This window comes from Agelaius tricolor, unplaced genomic scaffold, assembly GCF_023055355.1.
Source record: "Agelaius tricolor isolate 1412-34295 unplaced genomic scaffold, bAgeTri1.0.p SCAF_6, whole genome shotgun sequence".
Lineage (NCBI taxonomy): Eukaryota > Metazoa > Chordata > Aves > Passeriformes > Icteridae > Agelaius > Agelaius tricolor.
The window spans coordinates 47,556,773-47,578,016 of NW_027269266.1; the positions used below are offsets into that span (position 1 = coordinate 47,556,773).

General features: G+C 36.4%; 1 protein-coding gene across 2 annotated transcripts in view; it reads right to left on the bottom strand.

Moving 5' to 3' along the window:
* Window positions 1-1,030: 1,030 nt before the first annotated feature.
* The window catches only part of PDCD6IP (programmed cell death 6 interacting protein), a 30,539-nt gene continuing 10,325 nt past the window's right edge, over window positions 1,031-21,244 (bottom strand). The window contains exons 4-18 of one of the 2 annotated variants that reach the window (XM_071429701.1): window positions 20,087-20,214; window positions 19,354-19,507; window positions 16,118-16,218; window positions 14,376-14,492; window positions 13,328-13,550; window positions 12,477-12,600; window positions 11,669-11,846; window positions 11,162-11,273; window positions 9,887-10,056; window positions 8,907-9,155; window positions 7,463-7,597; window positions 6,467-6,561; window positions 5,025-5,157; window positions 4,459-4,664; window positions 1,031-3,634 (exon numbers count right to left, since the gene is read on the bottom strand). In XM_071429701.1, coding sequence (XP_071285802.1) covers window positions 3,469-3,634; window positions 4,459-4,664; window positions 5,025-5,157; window positions 6,467-6,561; window positions 7,463-7,597; window positions 8,907-9,155; window positions 9,887-10,056; window positions 11,162-11,273; window positions 11,669-11,846; window positions 12,477-12,600; window positions 13,328-13,550; window positions 14,376-14,492; window positions 16,118-16,218; window positions 19,354-19,507; window positions 20,087-20,214 — 2,291 coding nt within the window. In that variant the 3' untranslated portion in view covers window positions 1,031-3,468. Of the gene's footprint in view, window positions 3,635-4,458; window positions 4,665-5,024; window positions 5,158-6,466; window positions 6,562-7,462; window positions 7,598-8,906; window positions 9,156-9,886; window positions 10,057-11,161; window positions 11,274-11,668; window positions 11,847-12,476; window positions 12,601-13,327; window positions 13,551-14,375; window positions 14,508-16,117; window positions 16,219-19,353; window positions 19,508-20,086; window positions 20,215-21,244 lie in introns of both variants that reach the window. The other variant, XM_071429700.1, reaches the window with a different exon arrangement.

A 21,244-nucleotide genomic window follows, 5' to 3' on the forward strand; every position in this document is an offset into this window, starting at 1 on the left:
CCTATTTTAATGTTCTGCCAGGATAAATGCATGCCAGAAAACAGCTTCTGAGATGCAAGTCATTTCAAAACTGAACATATTTTAGCAACAAGCAAGCACATCTCTCAGGTAATGCAGAGGGAAAAAAGTGTTTTCCAAAGGATTTTCTTGTGATTTTCAGTTACCTGACAGTGGGTGAGGCTGTTACAGTATGTCAAGGTTCAAATATTGCCTCAAGGTACTTGGAAATAGCAAAGTACTTCATTCAGTCTAATTCAAAATAAATCTCACAAATCAGCTCTAAAAGCACTCAAAACAATGGGATGATAGTAAAAGAAGTACCATTAGCTGGCAGTGTCACATCAGTGGTCAGGAAAGAAGACACTTTTTCCATATGGGCTGAAACCATGTTAATAAAGATTGCAGAAAGACCTGCTAGCCTTGCAACAGTTTGGTATTTCACTGATGATCTGCTATTAGCTTGCTTCCTAAAACTTGCTTTTCTTACTAATTGCATTGAAAGCTTTTATGCAAGATGAAATAAATGCTTGACTTCAAAGTCTCTGAAAGGACAAGGTTGCAAACTTTTCCCTCCACACAGCAATTGAAACAAGCATGGCATTACAAAGCCTTTAAAAGAAAAAAAAAATTTAAAAATAGACTTCTTGGACTGCCCATGGGGACTGTTTATTTGCTGTTATTAGCTGCCCTTGCACCTCATGGTTTAATGCCCATGATGCTGGGGGTCTCATGTAACCCAGCCTGAACACGAGTTCACAAAAACAAATTAGGAATAAGAGTTTCTGAAGTCACAGAACCATTAAATCAATCTTAATCATTTCCTCCTCATATAAACAGAGGGAAATACACTCCATCAGCTTTGGAAATAAACACAACTACCAGGATTTGAACGTGGCTGTTATTACCAAGCAGCTGTAGCTGATATGCCTTCATCACAGCACAAATGTTCTTGGAAGCCCATAACTTGTTTCCATCCTTTCCAAAACAACACTTGTCTGAACCCAAAGGAGTTGAGAAAAACACCATGAAATCAGATTTTCTAACTGATTTTTTTAATAAACTATAGAAGAACAAGGTAACATTTCAACCAAAGTCATGACAACTGCATGCTTAAAAGAAGATACATAACATGTCTGGATTTTTCTGTTCTCTTTAAGAAAAAAAAAAAGAGAAAAACTGAACATAATGCATAGATTTCTACACATATTCAAATAATAGACTAAAGCAAGCAGAAACACAACTGGAAAAAAATGTTTTGACAGTAATTCCAGATCTATGAAATTTTAAAAAGGAAATTTCAGTTCTAAGAATCTTTATGCTGGAACAAATGACTTTTTTTATACAGCATGAAAATAAATTTTATCAATTGAGGCACTAGAAACAAACTTACACAATAGCTCAAATGCATCTAACTTGTGAACTGAAAAACCTACAGCCCATGGCATACTAAAAATTAAGAATTTAAAAGGTTGCATTAGACTTGCACTTGCACATTGACACAGTGAAGTTAGTGGAAAACTACTGTTTTTCCTGTTAGAATAAAATCAGGTTCTGATTGCTGTTTCCAAACAGTTATCTTCCTAGCTTTTTCTCATTGTCCTCGCTTGCCTCATGTCTTCTCATCAGGGAAAAAAAAAAACAAAAAACAAAAAACAAAAAAAAAAAAACTGAGAGGTTTCTGTGCCACCCCATTCAGCAATGTTTCTGAAGAAATGCAAAGCACCTGTCTTTGTGCAGTGGTTTCATCTACGGTTCTGGATTCCCTTCTCCATCATGTTCCCCACATCACTGAGCTTCTACAGATGAACCAATTTGTTTAGAATTAGGTACTCAATAAGTTCTATAAGGGGTGCTCATTTCTACCTTTTGATCCACATTTTCTACGGGGGTTAGCGAGTATTAAAGACAAGGAGTCTTCACACAATAATTGGGATGATCACACAGCAAGAGGAACTTGAGACAGAAAGAAAGGAGCTCATATGAATACAAATGCTGCTTTCTTTATGAGGAAGAATATTCATGATCCAGTGAGGTTTCCACCCAGATGCTACAATAACTGGCACCTCTAAACACCCTACACTAAAATATACCTCGATATCCTAATCAGGCACTTTAATAGAAAAACAAAGGAGTAACTTTTTGTAACACAGGTACTGTTATAGTTATTCTGTAAGGCCAGAACATCTTCTATGAAGCATTCAGAAAATTAACTGTCCCACAGAACTAACTCTTATCAAGGGCTAAATGAAAGGAGAGTCCCTCATTAGACAAGCCTGTTAGAAAAAGAAAAGGCTGAAAAATGGTTAGCAAATATTTGGTAGAAGCCATTAACCCCAAACTTAGATTCTTCACTATCTTATGTAAAATGCAGTGCAAGGTTACTTATCCCTTGAGATGACGGATCCAAAAGTAAACATTCAATATGCTTTAATTCACAAGATTTTCTTTTCCCCCCACCCCCAAAAAACAAGTTTTCCACTGATTACAAGCTCCCTGAGGGAATACATCTATTTTTTCAAGGGAAAAAAAGCAATTATTTAAAAAGCAAACTGCAAAGCTCCAGCAATCAATAGTTGCCCTATTTTGAGCCATAACATATTTTCCACCACCATTTCTTTGGAAAACACAAGTTAGAACAACTACTCACTGGTCCTGTAAGAGGACCCTGACTTCCATTCTTTTATACAGTATCCTGCAGATGACAGTAACCATTCTTACAAAATGGTAATAAATGTATTTCAGTCCAGTACACTTCAAAGTTATAGGAAAACTCTACCTGTAAGACTTCATCTACCAACACTTAAAGGGTTAATTATAGATTCTGTCACAAAAATACAGAATCATGGAAAAGAGGTGGAAATTCACTTGTAAGGCTAAACCCTTGAGAACTTCTTTGTTATGAAAGTCAAGGGACAAATGAAACAATCTACAGACACAGAAAACACATTTTTATGGTAATGAGAATGCCAAGTGTTTAAACCGTTCTTAAGTAATTTATTTCTTTTTACTGATGATTTACAAGGCCTTGATTATTAGACAAAATAGCATATTTTAACTAAACTAAAAAAATACAAACCAGTAGAGTATAGAAGGAAACGCTATATGGTTCTGTAGAATATATCACACCCAGTGCACACACTGCTTTGTTTTTCTCATCTGAACCTATTTGTTACTTAGAGGATTTTTGCAAACAAGTATTTTGGTCTAACCAAAATGTACTGTACTGCTTCAGACCGCTGAATTAGGCTCAAATTCTGGCATTAGTCTATGGTCTAAACCACTGCAGCAGATCTTTCGAAGAGTTTAGTGTCATAAAAACTGATCTACACATTTTGGAGCAGTTAATAAGAGACAGGAGTTATAGCTGCATACAGTTCAGTATGGTACACTAATGGAAGCTAGAAGTTTTAGTACACTTATAGCCAATTTCTCCCAAATTTTAACAAGCAGAGCTTCTTTGCAGAGACATTATTGCTGATAATAAGGCTGTTGAGGAAAGGGGTATCCAGGTTGTTGAGGTGGCGGATATGGTGGCTGTCCAGGAGTCTGATACACAGGTGAGGGTGCATATGGCAGATTATACTGCCCATACATGTATGGATTATAGCCCATTGGCATTGGCATCTGGCAATACCTGTGTGGGGGAAAAAAACAGCATACCTGAGTTGAAAAACACTGGTGATGGTAATTTGAAAAAACAACTCATTAATAGATACAAACACACATGCAGTCTCCACAAATGCTTTCCTCTCATTTTGCTTTGAGCTCAGCAGGGAATGTGGTAACTTTCAAGGAGTGAACATGAAAACTATTACAGTGTGTGGAACAGAAATCAGACAGAAGGTGGAGTAAAGGAAACTTGCTGGAACTAGAACCAATCTAAATTAATTCTCAAATGTTTAATAACATTGTGCATATTTCAACATTTGCTGAGCCTGCTACCAAAGGAGAGCACAGCTGCCTTAAATCCCTTGTGATGACACCAGGAAGATGGAAAAAAGCATCAGAAGAAAGCACTACTCAACTGGAATTTTCTCTGTATTTTTCAGTATCTTAGTACCATACTAAAGACTTGAAAAATGAGATATGCCAACAGTTTTGAGATAACCACCACCAAATGATTGTGCAAGTATTGGCAAAAATCAACAAACCACAATTAAGGAAACGTAGGCCTATTTTCCTTCTCCTTTAAAGAAGATGAACTGTAAACACTTAAAATGTACATTCCCACAAAAGGTACAAGCAAATGATTCCTACAAGAGTTACATGATTGAAACAAAAAACCAAAAAAACACCCCCAACCAACCAAAAAACTAACAAACAAAATAATCCCTTTCCTCAAACAGCAAACAAACCTTCAACTTTAACAATAACTAATGTTAAAATGTTACACACAAGAAAAAGTGCTTTTAAGTAACAGAATCACAAAAAATCTGCTTAAGTGTTCCTGTAACTTACCCTGGGTAACCGGGATAAGTTGGGTAAGGTGGTCCCTGTGCCTGTGAAGGTGCCGTGCTTGCTGCAGGTGCACTGGCTCCTGGAGTAGGAGCTGGAGCAGCAGCAGGAGCTGCAGCTGTTCCAGAGGGTGCTAATGTAGAAGGGGAACTGCTTGCTGCAGAAATCACTGGTGGTGGTGGCCGTGCTGGTGGCTGTGGTTTAGTCCCCTAACAAGAGAAAGTGAATTAAGCTGGAGCTTATTTATCGAAGCCTTGGAATCAAAAGCTGTGGTTATATGATTAATTCATTTTTATTTTAAACAGACATTCTATATTTTGTCTATACAGATAATGCAAAGCACCTAAATGGCAGTAAGCTTTTAATTTCAAATCTAGAAATTATGAACATGAATAGCACATAACACACTTCTCTGCAAAGCCTTAAGATTTTGCCCTCTATTTCACTTCAACACATTTCCAACCACACCAGTATACTAAGGAGTGATACACAGAAATTACAGATCAGTTTACAGTTCTCAAGTACAGACCCAGTATTTTCCACCCCCTAATTGTGCAGCATGTATTTACCACCATGGTTCTTGGGGCTGGAGTGGGAGCGGGCGATGCTGCTGGCTTACTTCCTGCTGCTGGCGTGGTCTGATACGTAGGCAGCGGGATGGAGGGAGCGCTGGGCTCCCTAGCAATGCTTTGTTGCAAATCTCTGTTAAAAACAGAAGAGCAAACGTGCAGCTTAGTTTAAGAATGGTTTGTTATACACTGCAGCCAGTTAAGCCAAAAAGATGCAGTAGAGTAAGTCTAATATTTAAAGCATGATCACTGAGCTAGCTCAAACTAAATCTGGAGTCCAAATCACTTCCAGGGAAACCATCCTCTAACCAACTCTCTGATTAACTGTTACATTTATTTTCTAATAATGTCTTTATGTTCTAACTCAATGCTGGGTATAGATCACAACATTAGCCAAAACAGTAAAAGAGCACTGCAAGACTCAGGAGAATGTTCTATCAACACTAACCCTACAGACTTAACAGTGAACATAAACACAGCAGAGGTGTGAGATATTCAGGCCTCTGCCTTAGTTAGGCAGCCTAACAGCTTCCAAACTACATGAATGCAGGAAGCCAAATAAAGGCAGAAGTGGTTGTAACTCAGACTTTGTTTACAAGCACAGAGCCCAAATGAAAAATAACAATTCTACAAAGGATCAAGTTTGGAGAGGTAAAAACTGAGGGTTGAGCAACTCATTTTTGAGATGGCAACTACACAGAACAACTGCATTTTCATCAACCAAAATTTTAGTAACGAGTCCTCTTATAAAAGGCTACATGCTTTGCTAAAGAACACTAATTAATGGCAAACCTTTTCAATTATGCTTTACTCTTAAGAGAAGAGCCTAAAAATCACAGCTGAAACACACTATACTAGGTCTGATCTCATATAGGGGACAATGACATCAAACACTCTTCCTCACATGAAGGACAAAATGTGCTTCTCTCCCAAGCATTGTAAGCAATCCACATATCTAAGCAATGATAAAGTATGAGACTAGAGCAGACTGCAGAGCAGAAGTAGAATACCAATGCTTTTCCCCCCTCACACTGAAGACATGGAAGTAAATCTTATGATGAAGCATATAATTTCTCAAACTAAACTGACAGCAGGAGCAGGGTGTGGAAATCAGAAGTTCCTCAAAGGAAAGAATAAAATAAAATAACTAACAAAAGCATGCCAAAAAGAATAGAGAGTGAAGTCATAACATGAAACAGATTTGTGTTGAACTGCACATAGGAACAACAGAGCAGATTCAAAGTAGATTTTTTCCATTTATTTCTCCTATCACTTTCCTAGGAGAAATGAGAGTAGGACTAGGATTAAAGTAAAGAAGTGATAGGAAGAATAGGTGTGCTAAGCCTTTCTCATTTCATCATAATAAACATGTCTCCAAAGATAAATTTCTGATAAATACTTTAACATTTCTGCAATACTTAAACAAAACATTGAAATCTTACTTGAGCAGTTCATCTCTTTCTGTCTTGCGAGCAAAGATAATGTCACTGCACTTGTTCTGGAATTTCAGCAGGATTTCTGTCAGCTCATTGTAAAACTAGTAAAGAAAAATAAAAACAATATGCTCAATCAATACTTTCAGGCTCCATGCTGGCATACTTCTACATACTGATCCAGCTATTGGTGTTGTACTATTACAGTGCCCAGAACCTGTCATTCCAGTAAGGTTTGCTATTACATTCTATTTTACTTTTCAAAACCAAAATTTGTCAGCTGCTGTTGCCCATTGCTGTAATAATATAGAATTTTGTGGGGGTTTGTGTGTGTGTCTGTGTGTGTGTCTGTGTGTGTGTAAATATAAAAATACTTTGGGATAACTAAAAAAACATACTAAAACCAGAGCAAAACTAGATCACTTCTGGTGATGAATTATTTATTTTTGTAAAGGATAATTGTTTCTTTTTAATTTTATTGCTCTCAGTTCCATGCATTTCATTTGTATAGATATCTCAGAGGCTGGGTTTTTTCTGTCTAATGAGCTATCAATAAACCAGCAAAAAATACTTAGTACAAAAGCCATAAGACAGATACCCAGATCAAAAAAAGCAAGCTAGATACAGCTCTCATTATTTCTCATGTATGCAGTAACAACATTTAAAACACCAATTTTATAAGGTGATTAAATACCATGGGAGAACAGATGAAAGAATTTCTCAGATAAAATAGCTCATCTGGGTGCTTCAGCATCATTTACTCAGCTGTAATTAACAACTTATCTTATTGCTCAGAAAAGCTTACTTTTCAGATAGGAACAAAGAAGCATGTCACAGCTCTTGAAACAATCAAAATTCAAGCAACTCACTGTCCTTGCTTCAGTAGTAAAATCCTCAAAAATGCACTTGTCAGCTACCACATATCCAAAGTTTATTATGATTTTTGATTCACATCTCATTGCATACATAAAAAAAGTCCTTTCAATCCCTTAAGCATTACCATACCTTTGTGCCTTCTTTTAAATTGGCTACAAGTTCCACAAAGTTGTCATTTGCTACAGCTAAGTTCTTCAAGACTTCTTCTCTTAAATTAGATTCATTGTTTGATTGTTTCATCTTTGAAAAATCCTGATGCGCATTCTTAAAAGAAGAGAATAAACAGTGTAAATAATGCAAGCTAGTTCCATGTAAGATTCTGTATGTTTTGTTTTCTTTTTCCTCTTGGTCATTGCTTCTGTTTTCCCCAATACCTGCTTCTCCTCATCTCCCATCCACACTGGACTTCCATACTTGCTACCTGCCAAGTGCAGTGACCATTATAATGTATATTTCAGAACTGTACATATGTTAACTCACTGGCAGTAGGTATCACCACTTAATTACCTGCTCTGTTGTGGGCTGCCTTTAATAATTCTCAAGCTCATGCTGCAGACTGTCTTTCCAAGGCTACACTAATTAGGCTCTCTCCTGTACCAACTTCCCTTGATATTCATAAAATCATACTGAAAGTCAGTATTTTTAAGAAGCATTACTTCAAATTTGGTTGACATTGGCAAACTATTAAAAGGACAGGGAAGAGGAAAATTTACAGAAGGAACACCTATTTACATCTCATTTCTTTCAGGAAAATAAACAAGCTAACTTAAAAAGACTGTTTCAACTGCCAGAAGCCAACAAACTTGAACTCCAGGACATTCAAACATTAAAGTAATACCCATCAGGATTTTTTAACTATGTTGTGATAAAAAAAAAAAAATCAAAATATAAAATCTTTGCTAAACATGGTGTTTATGGTCATTTAAAAAAAAATATTCCCCTACTGGAAAAAGTGTCCATCACTATTCAAGCTGCCATTATCTTTTCTCCAAGCACTAAGACCTGCTCTTTTGCCAGATGTTTCAGGTACCCATCTCTGATGAATTAAGACTGAATTTATAAATAAACTTAGAGAAATGCTATCAAGTTTTACTTCAAAAAGCTCTGCACATACTGGAAGTCAAGTATATATTTTAAAGAGCAATTTGGAATAAACCAATAAACCAATTTGGAATAAGACCCAAAATGTCTTCTAGTATACCTTAAGGACACATCTCCTGTTATCCCAGGAAGAATTAAAATGGAATGAGGGGAAAAAAACAAAAACCCAAAATCTTTTTAACACACCACTTCAACTTCTTTCAAGGACAAAACCATCTGCAGAATTGTGCCAAGAAAAGGTCCAAGAGAATTTACACTGGAGCTGTAGGGAGAGCATGCTAAACATTCCCATTTCTTTCTAGTGAACACAAAGACATCTCTGTATTTTCAGTGATCAAGGCATAAAGGAGTATCAACTATGACATATGACAGAATAAAAAGTAAAACAGACTAGAAAGCAAAGTGAGACTAGACAGGTAGAAGTATCATTGCTCTCAGTTTAGGAGAAAGGAAAACATGCAAAATGTTGTACCTGAATGTTTTTGAGAAGTTCTTCCTGCTTTTTTAGGGACTCCTGCACTTTCTGAGTGTAACTTCCATAAATTCTGTCCAACTCAGTCACAGAGATAGCCTCCTCATTTATAGCACCGTCCTGTGCAAGTGCAGTCAGGAATTTGCTTGTCATGTCAAAATTTACAGATTTCAGGTCATTTTCCAGTTGTTCTCTCTCCTTCTTAACTTCATCCAGACTGGCCAGCAAAGTTCTTAAGACATTAACAACCTAGACAATATAAATGTCCTAAGTTAGCAGGTTTAGAGGAACTATTGGGGAAGTTTAACCTATTAATAGCTTGTTTCCATCTTGCATTCCTCACTGATACTGGCAATATTTCTGCATGAATATTTGTTTATGAATGTGTTAAAAAGTGAAAAACCAGGACAAAATATGACCAAACAAAAGATCTTCAATCATTTCTCAATCTATATTCTTCTTCTACAGGTTTGTTTTTGCTGCATTACTGCAAAATGTTTGGGTTTTTTTAAGTTGATCAGATACCTTCCAATAGGATATTCTAAGATGGCAGCAAAAATCACTGACATAAAATCATTACTATGAGAAAAATAGTAATATTGCTGTAGATCAGCCACTAACTTCTTGGAAAGCAAATTGGTGTAATTGCCTAATATATTTTAAATAAACTTTAAAATACTGAGCCATGTCTTACGTTGTCCCAAGAACCTGAGCACTACATCCCACTTCCCTACACAACAAAAATACTCATTACTCCTTTTATAATACTTTGCTGTCCATGGTGATTGACTTTGCTCACATTAAATGTAGCAAACTATGCTCAAGAAGATTTTAAACATGAAGACAACTTCTTTTCCAAGTGTTAGTTACCTCACATATCAACTGAGACAGAAACAAATTAAATTACCAAGTCAAGCAAGTTTACTTTGTTAGACAAACAGCACTTCTATTCAAAATAGAGACAGATTTCACTGCTTCACCTCGTTTCCTTGTAGTGTTTTTGCTGGGTTGGCAGAAGGTATGGCTGCGTTGAGTTCTGCCTCTGGCTTACACAGAAGTGCAATCGTATCCCGGTGGGTCTGATAGCGCTCCTTCACCTGCCCATCTGCTTGCACAGCTTTATTCAAAATATTATGGTAATTGGCTCCCTCTGGGGGCAGGAGGAAAAAAAGAGTTTATATCATTTCAAAATTTGTTCCATCCAATCTTGCACCTGAGCAGTTTTTGTGCTTTTCAGCAAGCCATCATACATTTTTATAAACCTGCACAATATGTAAGACTTTATATAAACTTAAGCTTCCAAATTATGTTTCAAAAAGTGCATAAACTAGGCACCTATATTAATTCTCCTGTGAAGCATACAAAGGTATATGAATGAACACTGCTTTGAGTTACTCTGCAGATTTAAAACTCTGTAACTTTGCAAGACCAAGTCAGTGGTATCAGTCCCTTGTTAACGTCAAAAGACAACACATATTAGGCACACAGAAAGTATGATATCATGGTGGTTTTAAGTAGTTTGACCTGACTGCTGGGGGCAAAAAAGAAAACCACCAAATTAAAGAGACAACACACTGATGGAAAAAAAAAATATGTTGACAAAGAAAAATTGTCAACATATTTTTACATTGACGTATTTAAGAGGCAATTGAAACTAGATCCTTAGGAGGGCAGACATTTTTCATTGAATTTGCTTTCTGAAACTTTAGCATGCACATGTATGAAGCAAAGTGACTCAGAATCCCCAGGCAGTGCAAAGGAGAGATGCTTTATTGCAAAAACCAAGCCTTTTTAAGCAGTTAGCCAGTTATGAGTTTATACACTTTTAAGGCACAACAAACTTTTAAGCCCAAGTCAAACAACCTCCATACACCACAATGTGGACATGTGGCAATCATGTAGCAGGTCTCTCATGTCTCTCTACCCCTATTCCATCTGAGTCACTCTCCCAGAGTTCTATGTAGCCTAAGGAGCCTGAGCCATGATTTACAAGGGCAACAAGACCCTTATGAACTAAGACTTTACCTATATGCAACATGCACATACACACCAAGAGTGCAAAAGCACAGCAAACTCCCTGCTGTCACACCCTCTTTCAGCTCCAAGTAACAGTGCAGATTGCAATCAGGATATTTTGGCATAACCTGCCTCAAACTGAAATTGGTGTATTTATAGATAATATCAGAGCACTGAAAACTACTTTAATTTACACTCTGGACATCTTTAGAACCCAAAGCATGAAACATGGACTTCACCTGCCCTCAGGGGCTTATAGAGTTCATTGGACGGTGTTCTCTGCCAGCGTTCTTTGAATTTTGCTCGCAGGTCATTGTCAGTAGCTTCTTCTTCATCTAACAATCTCAGAGACTGCAAGAGTAAAATGTTACATGCATTATGAGCTCTTTTAAACATAAAATAGTTTCAAAATATGTAGCTGGTGTAGAAAACAAAACTGCCTATACATTCTTCTAAAATATAATTTGACAAATAAAAGGCATGAAAGGGACAAATCACTCAAATTTCTTTAGAATGTTCTTTAGAACGCCACCAACTTTTTTAAAAAGAGAGTATTTGTAAGGAAACATCCACATGTGACAGCACAGTTTTTGTATGGGCTGAACACTTAAATAGCATACTTTGAAAGTGTTATTAAAGTTACAAGCATTTGAATAATTATGCACGTTTTCTACTGTCATTTAAAGCAAAGTATTCAGTGGAGATGTATTTTAAGAATGTTTTAGTGTAGTGGGTTTGGGGCTTACTTCATCCAGGATTTCTTTGTTCCTTTGCAGCAGTTCAGGCAGATCTTTGATCAGCTGATCAACAGTCTGAATTCCCCCCTGCTCAATCACAGACTTAGACTTGTTCAAAATAGACTGAGGAACAGTATCACCAGACACGTCTTCAATAGCAGCAGGAAGATTGAGGGAAGCCAACACACTGAAAAAGTAAACATGTTAAATAAACAATTTTTATCCTGAAAATAACACTGCTATCTAAACAAACAATCACACAGTCAACTATAATGGAAATGGAGTGTAATGTATGCCTAGGCTGAAATTTCAAACATACACCTCACTAAAATCACATTTCAAAGCTCTTAAAAAGCTAAAGAAATCCTAGACTTTTAGCACTTACAAAACATGGCAAACATTTTAGGTAGTGACTGGTAGACAAAAGAAACAACTGTTTTAAGTTACATTGCCATCTCTCAGCTTGGTACAACTTTTTTAAAATTATTTATTTAAAGAACTTTTTTTTTTTAATGACCATTGGAATATGAAAATCCTTCTAAGATTAATGGTACTGATTCTGACCAGGTGTTGGACTCCTAAAAAATAAGGGAAGATGGCAGAAAAATAAATGCTACTTGTTTTTAATAAGCTTTCAGATTTAACACCTACAGAAAAGTAGTTCTAAATCCCCCTGTTATGGTTTAAATTTGCCAGCCTAGTATACAGTAATGAAAAAGCACTGCTATAATCTGGATATCTGCAGGCTGCAAGGCACCCAGGGCTTACAAGCCATGTACAATCTCACTTGAGAAACTTAACAAGAAGCCATATTTACCCATTTGCCAGATTTGTGGCTTCTCTCATCTGGGCTATTGACCTGTTTACCAGATCTGCCTTCCTCTGGTTATAAACACTCACAGACTGTTGCACTTGCAATGGAACCATCTTCTCAAACAGGTCTGCAATTAGAGTAGTATAAATTACACAAGCTGCATTATGAAACTAAAAGCACAAACACCTTCACAGCTTTTTTGTACATATTGTACTACAGAGACTGACCTAAACAATTTAAGATACTTTCCTCCTACTCCCCAAGATGTCTTAAAAAAAAAAAATCTATTTTTAAAGGCCTTTAGATTTCAGTTTTTAAGGCTGAATTGAGTTTGAAATAATTTAAAGACAATATATTTACACCAATTGTAGGGTTACAAATTAGATTTGACTTAAGGCTTCATTTCTAATTTTGTTTCATTAAAGGAAAAATATGAGGAAGTTAAGAGAATTTTTTCACAACTCATCTGTAGAGCCAACAAACGGAAATTTTTCAACTTTATAGGAGACCAGCAACAAGGTTAGTTAATATTGCCTAACTTGGCACTGTCCCCTATGGAACTTTTCCTTCTGAAATTAAAAAGATTGGTTTAATATAGAAAATAGAATTGCTGAGAAAATCTTACGAAGATCTTTAAGAGAATTGTACATTTCAGGTAAGAATTTTCAACCTGTGCTTTATTACACTTATCATCAACAACAAGAACAACAAACTGGAGAAGAAAACCAGCAGTTTCAGAAATGCAGCTGTACCCTTAACAGAATGCAAAAAGTAAATGTTTATTTTTGCATGGTACAAATGAACTTGTTTCACAAGGTAAGAATTACCCTCTGCACGCCATACACTTTTCTTACCAGTGAATTTCTGACTGAGTGGAACAACAACTGGAGTAGACTTCACAAGACTGGCTTTTCCAATGGGCTCCAAATCTTTCAGGTCAGGAACTCGGTCATGGTAAATGAAGTCGTTGTCTTTCTTGGCAGCTGCAAGTGCACGGTTGATTTTGTCAACCAGATCTTTAACGTTTATATATTCATCGTAGCGAGATGCCACCGTTTTCACCAAATCTGCTGCATGCTAAAAAAAATTTAAATACTGTTTAAAAAACATATTTTCTTTCTCCCTTTCATATTAAGAAAACAGATGAGCATACAACAAAGAAGTTTCAAGCTCCATCCTGCATGAAGTTGATAAATGCATAATGGTAACTTTCAAGATGTCAACATGATCAACTTATGTACGTCTGTCAAATTTCCTGCATATCAGTAGATACACAGCGCACATGGATCTTCACTATCAGATGAACCAGCATTTCACATATTTATTTTCCAAAATTAAATTTCCAGGGACTTGAAGGAAGTAGTTCATTTTAGCATTTTTTTTCTCTACTGTATTTAAAATATGAGATGACCTTATTCATTACAACATCTGAGTCCTTCTAGAAAAAATATATGGGGAAAAAACTATAAAGACTAAAAAGAGATCTGTTTGTACAATTTTTTAAAATTACTCAAATTTAAAGCAGGATATCAGCAAAAGAACTAGGTATAGATCAGGTAGAATTTTAACCTTTCGGGGATTTTTAGAAACATTACATAGTAAAATTTATCAACAAATCTGTCATATTAGCTGTACTTAGATATGAAGCTTATGCAAACACAAAGATAAAGATTTAACATGTCAAGCAGTATCAAATTGCCCAAAAATCACTAAAACACATCTTTACAAAAGTTAGAGAGGTGACTTTCATCTTTGCAGCTGATAATAATTAAATTCATGTGATAAGCATGCTCAACAATTTCTGAATACATTTCATTCTCAGTTATTAGGATTTCAGAACTCCAACTCAGCTTTCCAGGATTAAAAGTTTTTCCATATTTGTCAGAGAAGAAAGTTACTCACCTGTAACCTCCCAATTTCTTCACCAAATTTCTTCTGTTGTTTTGCCAGGATAGATTGATGATATTCTGCATTGGCCTGCATAATGCAGTGCTTTGCAGCCAGAACAGGAAACACCTCCTGGAAATAAAAATACTGACCAGGGGAAAGTCCAACCACAATAACCACCACAGACAACATGGGATGCAGGAAGAAAAAGGAAGAAGAAAAGGAAATTAGATTCACCCAATTAATGGTTTAGATAGGTTAAAACATCAGAGGTAAATGTCAGAGGTCATGTGGATTGAATTTTTTTAAATCTGCTGTTGCAAAATTCTTGGTGTTCATTATTTTAAATGAGCTATGATTTAAATCCAATCCATGAAGTCACAACATTTACTTCAAAGATAAGAAATGCATGCATGTAGTAGAAAGGACAGTTGCAAGAACACACCCAAATACCCCCGGACAAAGCCAAGACAGTGTTCTTAAGAAATGGAGGTGGGTGGAAAGATAGGTCTTCTAGGGGTGTTTTTGTTTGATTGGTTTTTAATTAAACAAAGTAATTACACTTAAAACAGCAGCAGGCCTATCAAGAAAGCAACTACAATTATGAAAGAACAAATAAAGAAGACTAGTGACTACTGACATGGAAAGCAACTTAAAAGTCATTTTTAGACTTGATATAAGTGCACTTATCTTTGCAGGATACCAACCAAGACATGAAGAAAACATTATGCTGCAGCGCACAGTACAGACATGGTCTTAGATCAAGGATTTGGCCTTACTTTTTTATTTCTTAAATCAAGCAGCACTGGAAAACACTTTAAAACACTGATGTTTTAAAGACCTCAGTATACAAAGACCTGCTTCTTCACATTTCTGCAAATTTGCTGCTCCCCCAGAGATGAAAAAATAACATTAAAAAAGGGTAAATTTGGAAGATAAAGCTGTCTCAAAGGCCTTGCAACTGGAGTTCGACACATCCAATCAACCTTCACAGCACACTCCTAAACATGGAACTGTTCTCAGAGCTGGTGTTAACCAGCAAACCTTATGCTCTTGCAAATAACCTCACTTGACAGATTACTTTGCAACTGGAACAAGGAGCAGATCTACAGCTTAGAAAGGTACACAGCAACAAAAGATAATGCAATGGCTGTATTATACCTCACTACCTGTCAAAATCATCATGAACATAACACCTATGTGGGAAACATTCAAGGAACATGAGAAAGATCTTTCTACCTCTTCCAAAACCAACAGCATTCAAAGTTGCTTTGGGGTAGTGCAAGAGAAGGCAGGCAGAAGACACACACTGACTTCCAGTCATTTTTGTCACTATCAGGTCAGTGAACAGTACCTCTGTAGTCATGCTGTACTCAACACGAGAGCAAATTTCACATGGAAACACTGAGACTAAGAAGTCAATTAAGCCCAAATAGAAAGTGTTAGTTTGAAAACAGATTTAGTAAGGCATTAAGTTCTAAGAATGCATCCCTAAATAATACCATAACCATTTCAAGTTTACTTTAATGAAATGCATTACAAATAAATGCACTTCATGTAATAAGATCTTACTTATTAAAAAAAACCCACACTCTTTTGCCCCCTCGATTCTTCACTGTTTTTCAAATTACAGGTTCATTTTCCTTGAAAACAGCTTGAGAATACATATTTTAAGTGTCTTTCAGCAAGTACATTGTAAACAATAAGAGTTACTCACAATAACAACATATCCCACATTATTTCCATGAGTTACTAACCTTGGGCAAAGTATCTTTATATTGACACTGTTTGTAAGCATCACCATAGTAATCTGCAGCTTGATTTGCCAGTTTAGCTATGATAGCATCTTTCATTTTATCTGTGGGGAGAAGGAGAAAAAAAACCAAAGAACAATTAAGACAATCATAAATTTTTACAACTTGAACAGTTGATTATTTAACCTTTAAACAGCAATAACTGCATTCTAAGTGTACAGCTTTACATTACATCTCAAAGGTGGGATCCCATTCTTCCCTCTCGACATCCAGCAGCAGTTTCCAGGATTTCTACTTTAATTATGACACCCAAGGTTCAGTCAGTTGTACAAGAAATCTTTTGGCAGCTGCAAGCATTTATGCAGGATTAATAGTGATGCTTTACCTCAAACCAATGGCAAGCTGCCAATAAAAGCCACAACAGTCCTACTCATAACTCTCACAGCTTGCTCTCAGCCCTTCCTTGTGCCAGCACAAGCACTTGTGCAGCAATAGCCAAAAGAATTTAGCTAAAATCTAGTTAGCAAAATAGGTTTTATTTTCAGCAGGATCTGCTCCTAACCCAGTTCCATGTCAGGACTCTGAAAAACTGCAATAGGGAAGGGACTGGTCATTTCCATTGCAGTCCACACCACTGTCAGCTTACAGCAAATATAGAAACACCACTCCTAGACATAAATAACCACGACTCCTCAAAGTCATATCCACTACTTCCTATCGGAACATGTGCCTATCTGCTGTGGCATCCCCTGCCTCATATCATCATCCTGCTCCTGAAGCCAAAGCTGCTAGAATAGGAACATTCTGCATCTCTCTATCTCCTTTTATAAAGGAGATATGCACTATTGCTAGTGCAGGCTGGAGATTATCTCCTTTTATAAAAGAGATAAAGATAAGCTCTGGCCTGCACTAGCAATTCAGCCTTCCAAGATAAGGCAGGCAATCAATGCAAACACTGGCTGTCCACTCTAAATAGCTGCCCTTAGAAACAAGCACCCAGTGACCCTTAGGTACTGACATACTGATAAGCATTACTATGGGAGATTAGGAATTCTGCAGAGTATGTTTATCTGCCAAAATTCAACCAAAAGAATTCCCAAGTGGTCTGCTCATACCAGCATACTCACACATCTATCTACAAGATTTCAGACATGAGCTGTGATATACTGTATTCAGCTTCTATGAAGTAAACATGCTTAAGGTATGCCTTAAGATCTTTTCACTGCAGAACAGGATTTAGAGGACAACCTGAGAGAAAGTAGCTTATGAGATATATTACCTTTCTTCTTTACTAGAATGTTCCTGTCTGGTGCAGTACAAACCACACAAAACGCCTAAATAACTTTCCTTTCTAGCCCCACCAAATGTGCAGTAGTTGCATCTTCCTTCCTATAGCTGGACCATTAAGAAAGGAAAAATACTGGTATACTAACCACATTTCCATCAACAAAGAAAATGTTAGAGGACACTCATTTGTCCACGCAGACAACTCAGAACGTATCTTTCACCATCAGAAGCTTTAGTTTTTATTCAGGTATCTTTAAAATATTGCAGCTACAATGTAAGACTTGATTCAGGACAGCAAACTTTTTCAGACTTAAAGACAATTAAAGAAAACATTAGGAAAGGCTCAGAAATTAAAATAACTGGCCTGTAGTTACGTAATGAAGTTAGTTATGACTGACCAATTTGGCTTTTGCCAACACTTCTACTTTCTTTTAACTTCTAAATAAACTCAGTTCTATCAGAAATATCATTGTAGCTGGTAAGCTGATAAATGGACTATCTCATATGAAAGAAAGCCTAGAAAAATTCCAAGTAAGGTAAATAGTCAATGCAGCAAGAAGCTTAATTTCTGTTTTGAGATCTAACTTTGAATGATTTGTGCTTGAAAAACAGATTTTTGAAGGTAATCATGTTGTCAAACACGATCCTTCAGAAAATGTCTTTCCCCCCAGAGAAATGAACCTGAATACAGCAAGATCTACAGCCTTCATAATCAGATGATTATTAACCTTACTATCTTTAAAACACTGTCAGACTTGTGGTCTTAGGAGTAGTCACAAAAATCAGCAGGTCACTGTGCACACCAGGGACTTGGATTAGCCTTGTTTTGTCTTTTTCATATTTTGGAAAAGAAGAAATCAAGACAATGACAATCTATTTGTCATGCAAAATGAGGGAAGCACCTACTCTGTTCCTGAAGGAAACATTTTGGGCATTTGTTGTACTAACTTATTTCAAAGCAATGTCCAAACAGCCAGAGACTAAAATACTACTACCAGCATGATAAAGAACAAACATAATTTATCAGCTGTCTGAAGGACAACAGTTTCTTGTTGAGCTTCTCCTAAAGACAGAAAGGCTACAAGAGTTTTCAAGTATCTTCCCTATGAAGACAAGAAACATTGCAGTTCAGATAACCCAAGTCTTCCTCCAAAGTATTCCAAATAATGTCAGGAGAGAGACCCATTTGTGGGCAATCGCATTTGACCTCTATGTCCTTAGCTTCTAGATGAAGAACTTTTTCTGAACAAAGAGAGAAAAGCAGAAGAGTAAGTAATTTTGTATCAAAGATAGTACCATTCCACGGAAAATTTCTTTGAAGCCTAAGTTCTCTAATAGTTGTATTAAGATAGGTAGACTTTGAATGTGTATTTCACAATCAACCCTTAATATCCAGGGAAACAACTTTTTGCTCTACTGGGAGAATTTCCCTTTCTGAGATCAATTGGGCATTCTAAAAAAACTGGTCAAAGAGTTTCTCTGTTAAAAGCAGGAGCAGCCAAACAGAATTTGTTTCCCTTCAACTCTTAGAAAATCTCATTGGTTTCTAGCACAGGCATTTCTTTCTAAATTCTTGTGAAATCGCTCCCTAGACAGAGGAGTAGGGGAGTACTTATGCACCATTTTTAGTACTCTCAGTTACTTCAGAGAGTCTTTTGTCTTCAAGGGGGAAAGGGAAAAAATATAATTCAGTAATATCATTTGTAAAGATGAAGAACATAAAAAAGCAGATAGGAGAACTGCACTGTCAGGTGAACCTTAGACAAATTCTTAAGAGACATCTGTATTTTGTGTTTAATGACCTGCAAGGAGCATGGGAAGGATCAGAAAAGGCAAACATAAAAACTTCTGAAACACCCTTGACAGGCTTTTAGTAACTTAACACACTTCTAAGTTTTTGGGGACAAGCTGTAATATGCCTTTAAATATACAAGCCAAAAACTAAAACATACCTCTTGTCGCTTTCAAAAAAAAGACTTCTTGGGCTTGAGCCAGCATAATAAGACTGAGAGTCCCAACTGTGTCTGGAGAGATGTCCACTGTAGGCTCTCGATTCAAAGCTGACAAAACTGTGTCTTTAATGTGTTGAAAAGCACCACTGGCAAACTAAGTAAAACAAAATAATACATTATCACCCATTCTTTTCATATACATTTTCCCACTAACAAATATAATACATATAATTTTTTTTAAGGTTTCTTTGGTGTATGGTCTACCATTTTATTGTTTAGCCACTAAAAACAACCCCTTGTGACCTCTTGTTCTTGTAGCCACTTGTAGCCACTAATGAGACCATTATCATGACAGACTATAAATAATGGTATATTGGTTACACTTAACAGCCTAAAATTTTAATGCATTCCAGAAAGACATAAGATTATTACTGTAATACTTGTGAAAACTAAAATTCATACTAGCTAAAATTATTAAAACTTAAGCTGAACGTTTAGTTACCAACTCACTTGAAGAAAGGAGTATGAAGAACTTTATAGAATTATATCCTCCAAATCTGATAAACAAATCTGACACAAGATAAGGTACACAGCCAATCCATCTTTGCAATTAAGAGCAGGAAAATATGTACATATATATTTTAACATATTGTTTTAAAATTGAGACATACTTGTTTTATGTTTTAATAGTATGAATTCTGAATTCATAAGCAGAAGCAGGGAGCCTCCGTACCTGATAGTGCTTAGCTGCAGCTTTTAGTCCTTCATCGTTATCCAGATTCTGCTCTGCTGCAATCTGGCTTGCCAATGCTCCACAGTTGAACAAAACACAGGTCTTCTCATATCCCAAACTTGCCAGAGCTGCAGGCAAGACAGACAGTTAGCCAGACTGTTAAGAAAATAAACTTCAGTTCTCTAGCATCCTACACATGAGGCCAACACTACTCTTATCAGTAAAGGTATCAACAGTTTTAAGTAAAAACAAACAAGCAAAACCCCAACCCTACTGAACTTCTCAAGTTGAAGTCATCTTCAATCTGAAGACTGTAAAGTCTAATTTAGTATTACCACAAAATGTTTCCATGTGAGCAACTACAGAAAGCAACACAAAACATAAAAGCAGTAGCATGAAGATGTATACAAAATAATTTCCAAGCCTTTCTAACTAGAGTGCAGCTTTTTGGCTCTTGAAGCATTCATTACCAAGTGGTAATCTGAAATATGAACTTCCACACATTAATCACTTTGCAATAACTGACCAATTACAAGGACATGTTCTGTTTTCTATCTACTTAAATGTAGGGAAATTTTCACTTTTAAAGCTATTGTTTCAGGCTGAAAATGCTGAAAAGTATCTTCTTTATACATGTACTGAAACAGTTAAGGATTTACTTAGTTAAAGCTTGATCTCACTAGGCAGCAGTGTAGACTGCTCAAAGCGATCCCTGCAGTACTTCTTCAGCCCAGAGGATGGAGCCCACACTTCTGAAACTAGAAATACCTGAACTGGAACCATTTTGAATATTAATTGCTTTCAAAAGGTTAGTTGCCCGAGGAAAGTGCTTAAAAAAAACAAATACTGTAGATAATAGTTCCTACCAGTGTCAAAATGTATCTAGACAGTCCTCCTGGAGAATATAGGAGGGACAACTACTGAATTTTCAATTTCACAAACCCAGGTACAGTTATCATTAAAACATAAAGGTACTCAAGATGTACATTTCTTTCATTTCACTGACACCCAGACTTCTTAAACAGCTACATATTTATCTAACACCTCTCTGAAGCTTCTATGTTAGTGCTCACTAACCTGCACCAAGTTTTCAGCAAGCAAGCCTAAATCTGACATGCCATTTTTTCCAATTTTTTCCGAGTTACACTGTCACAGTCA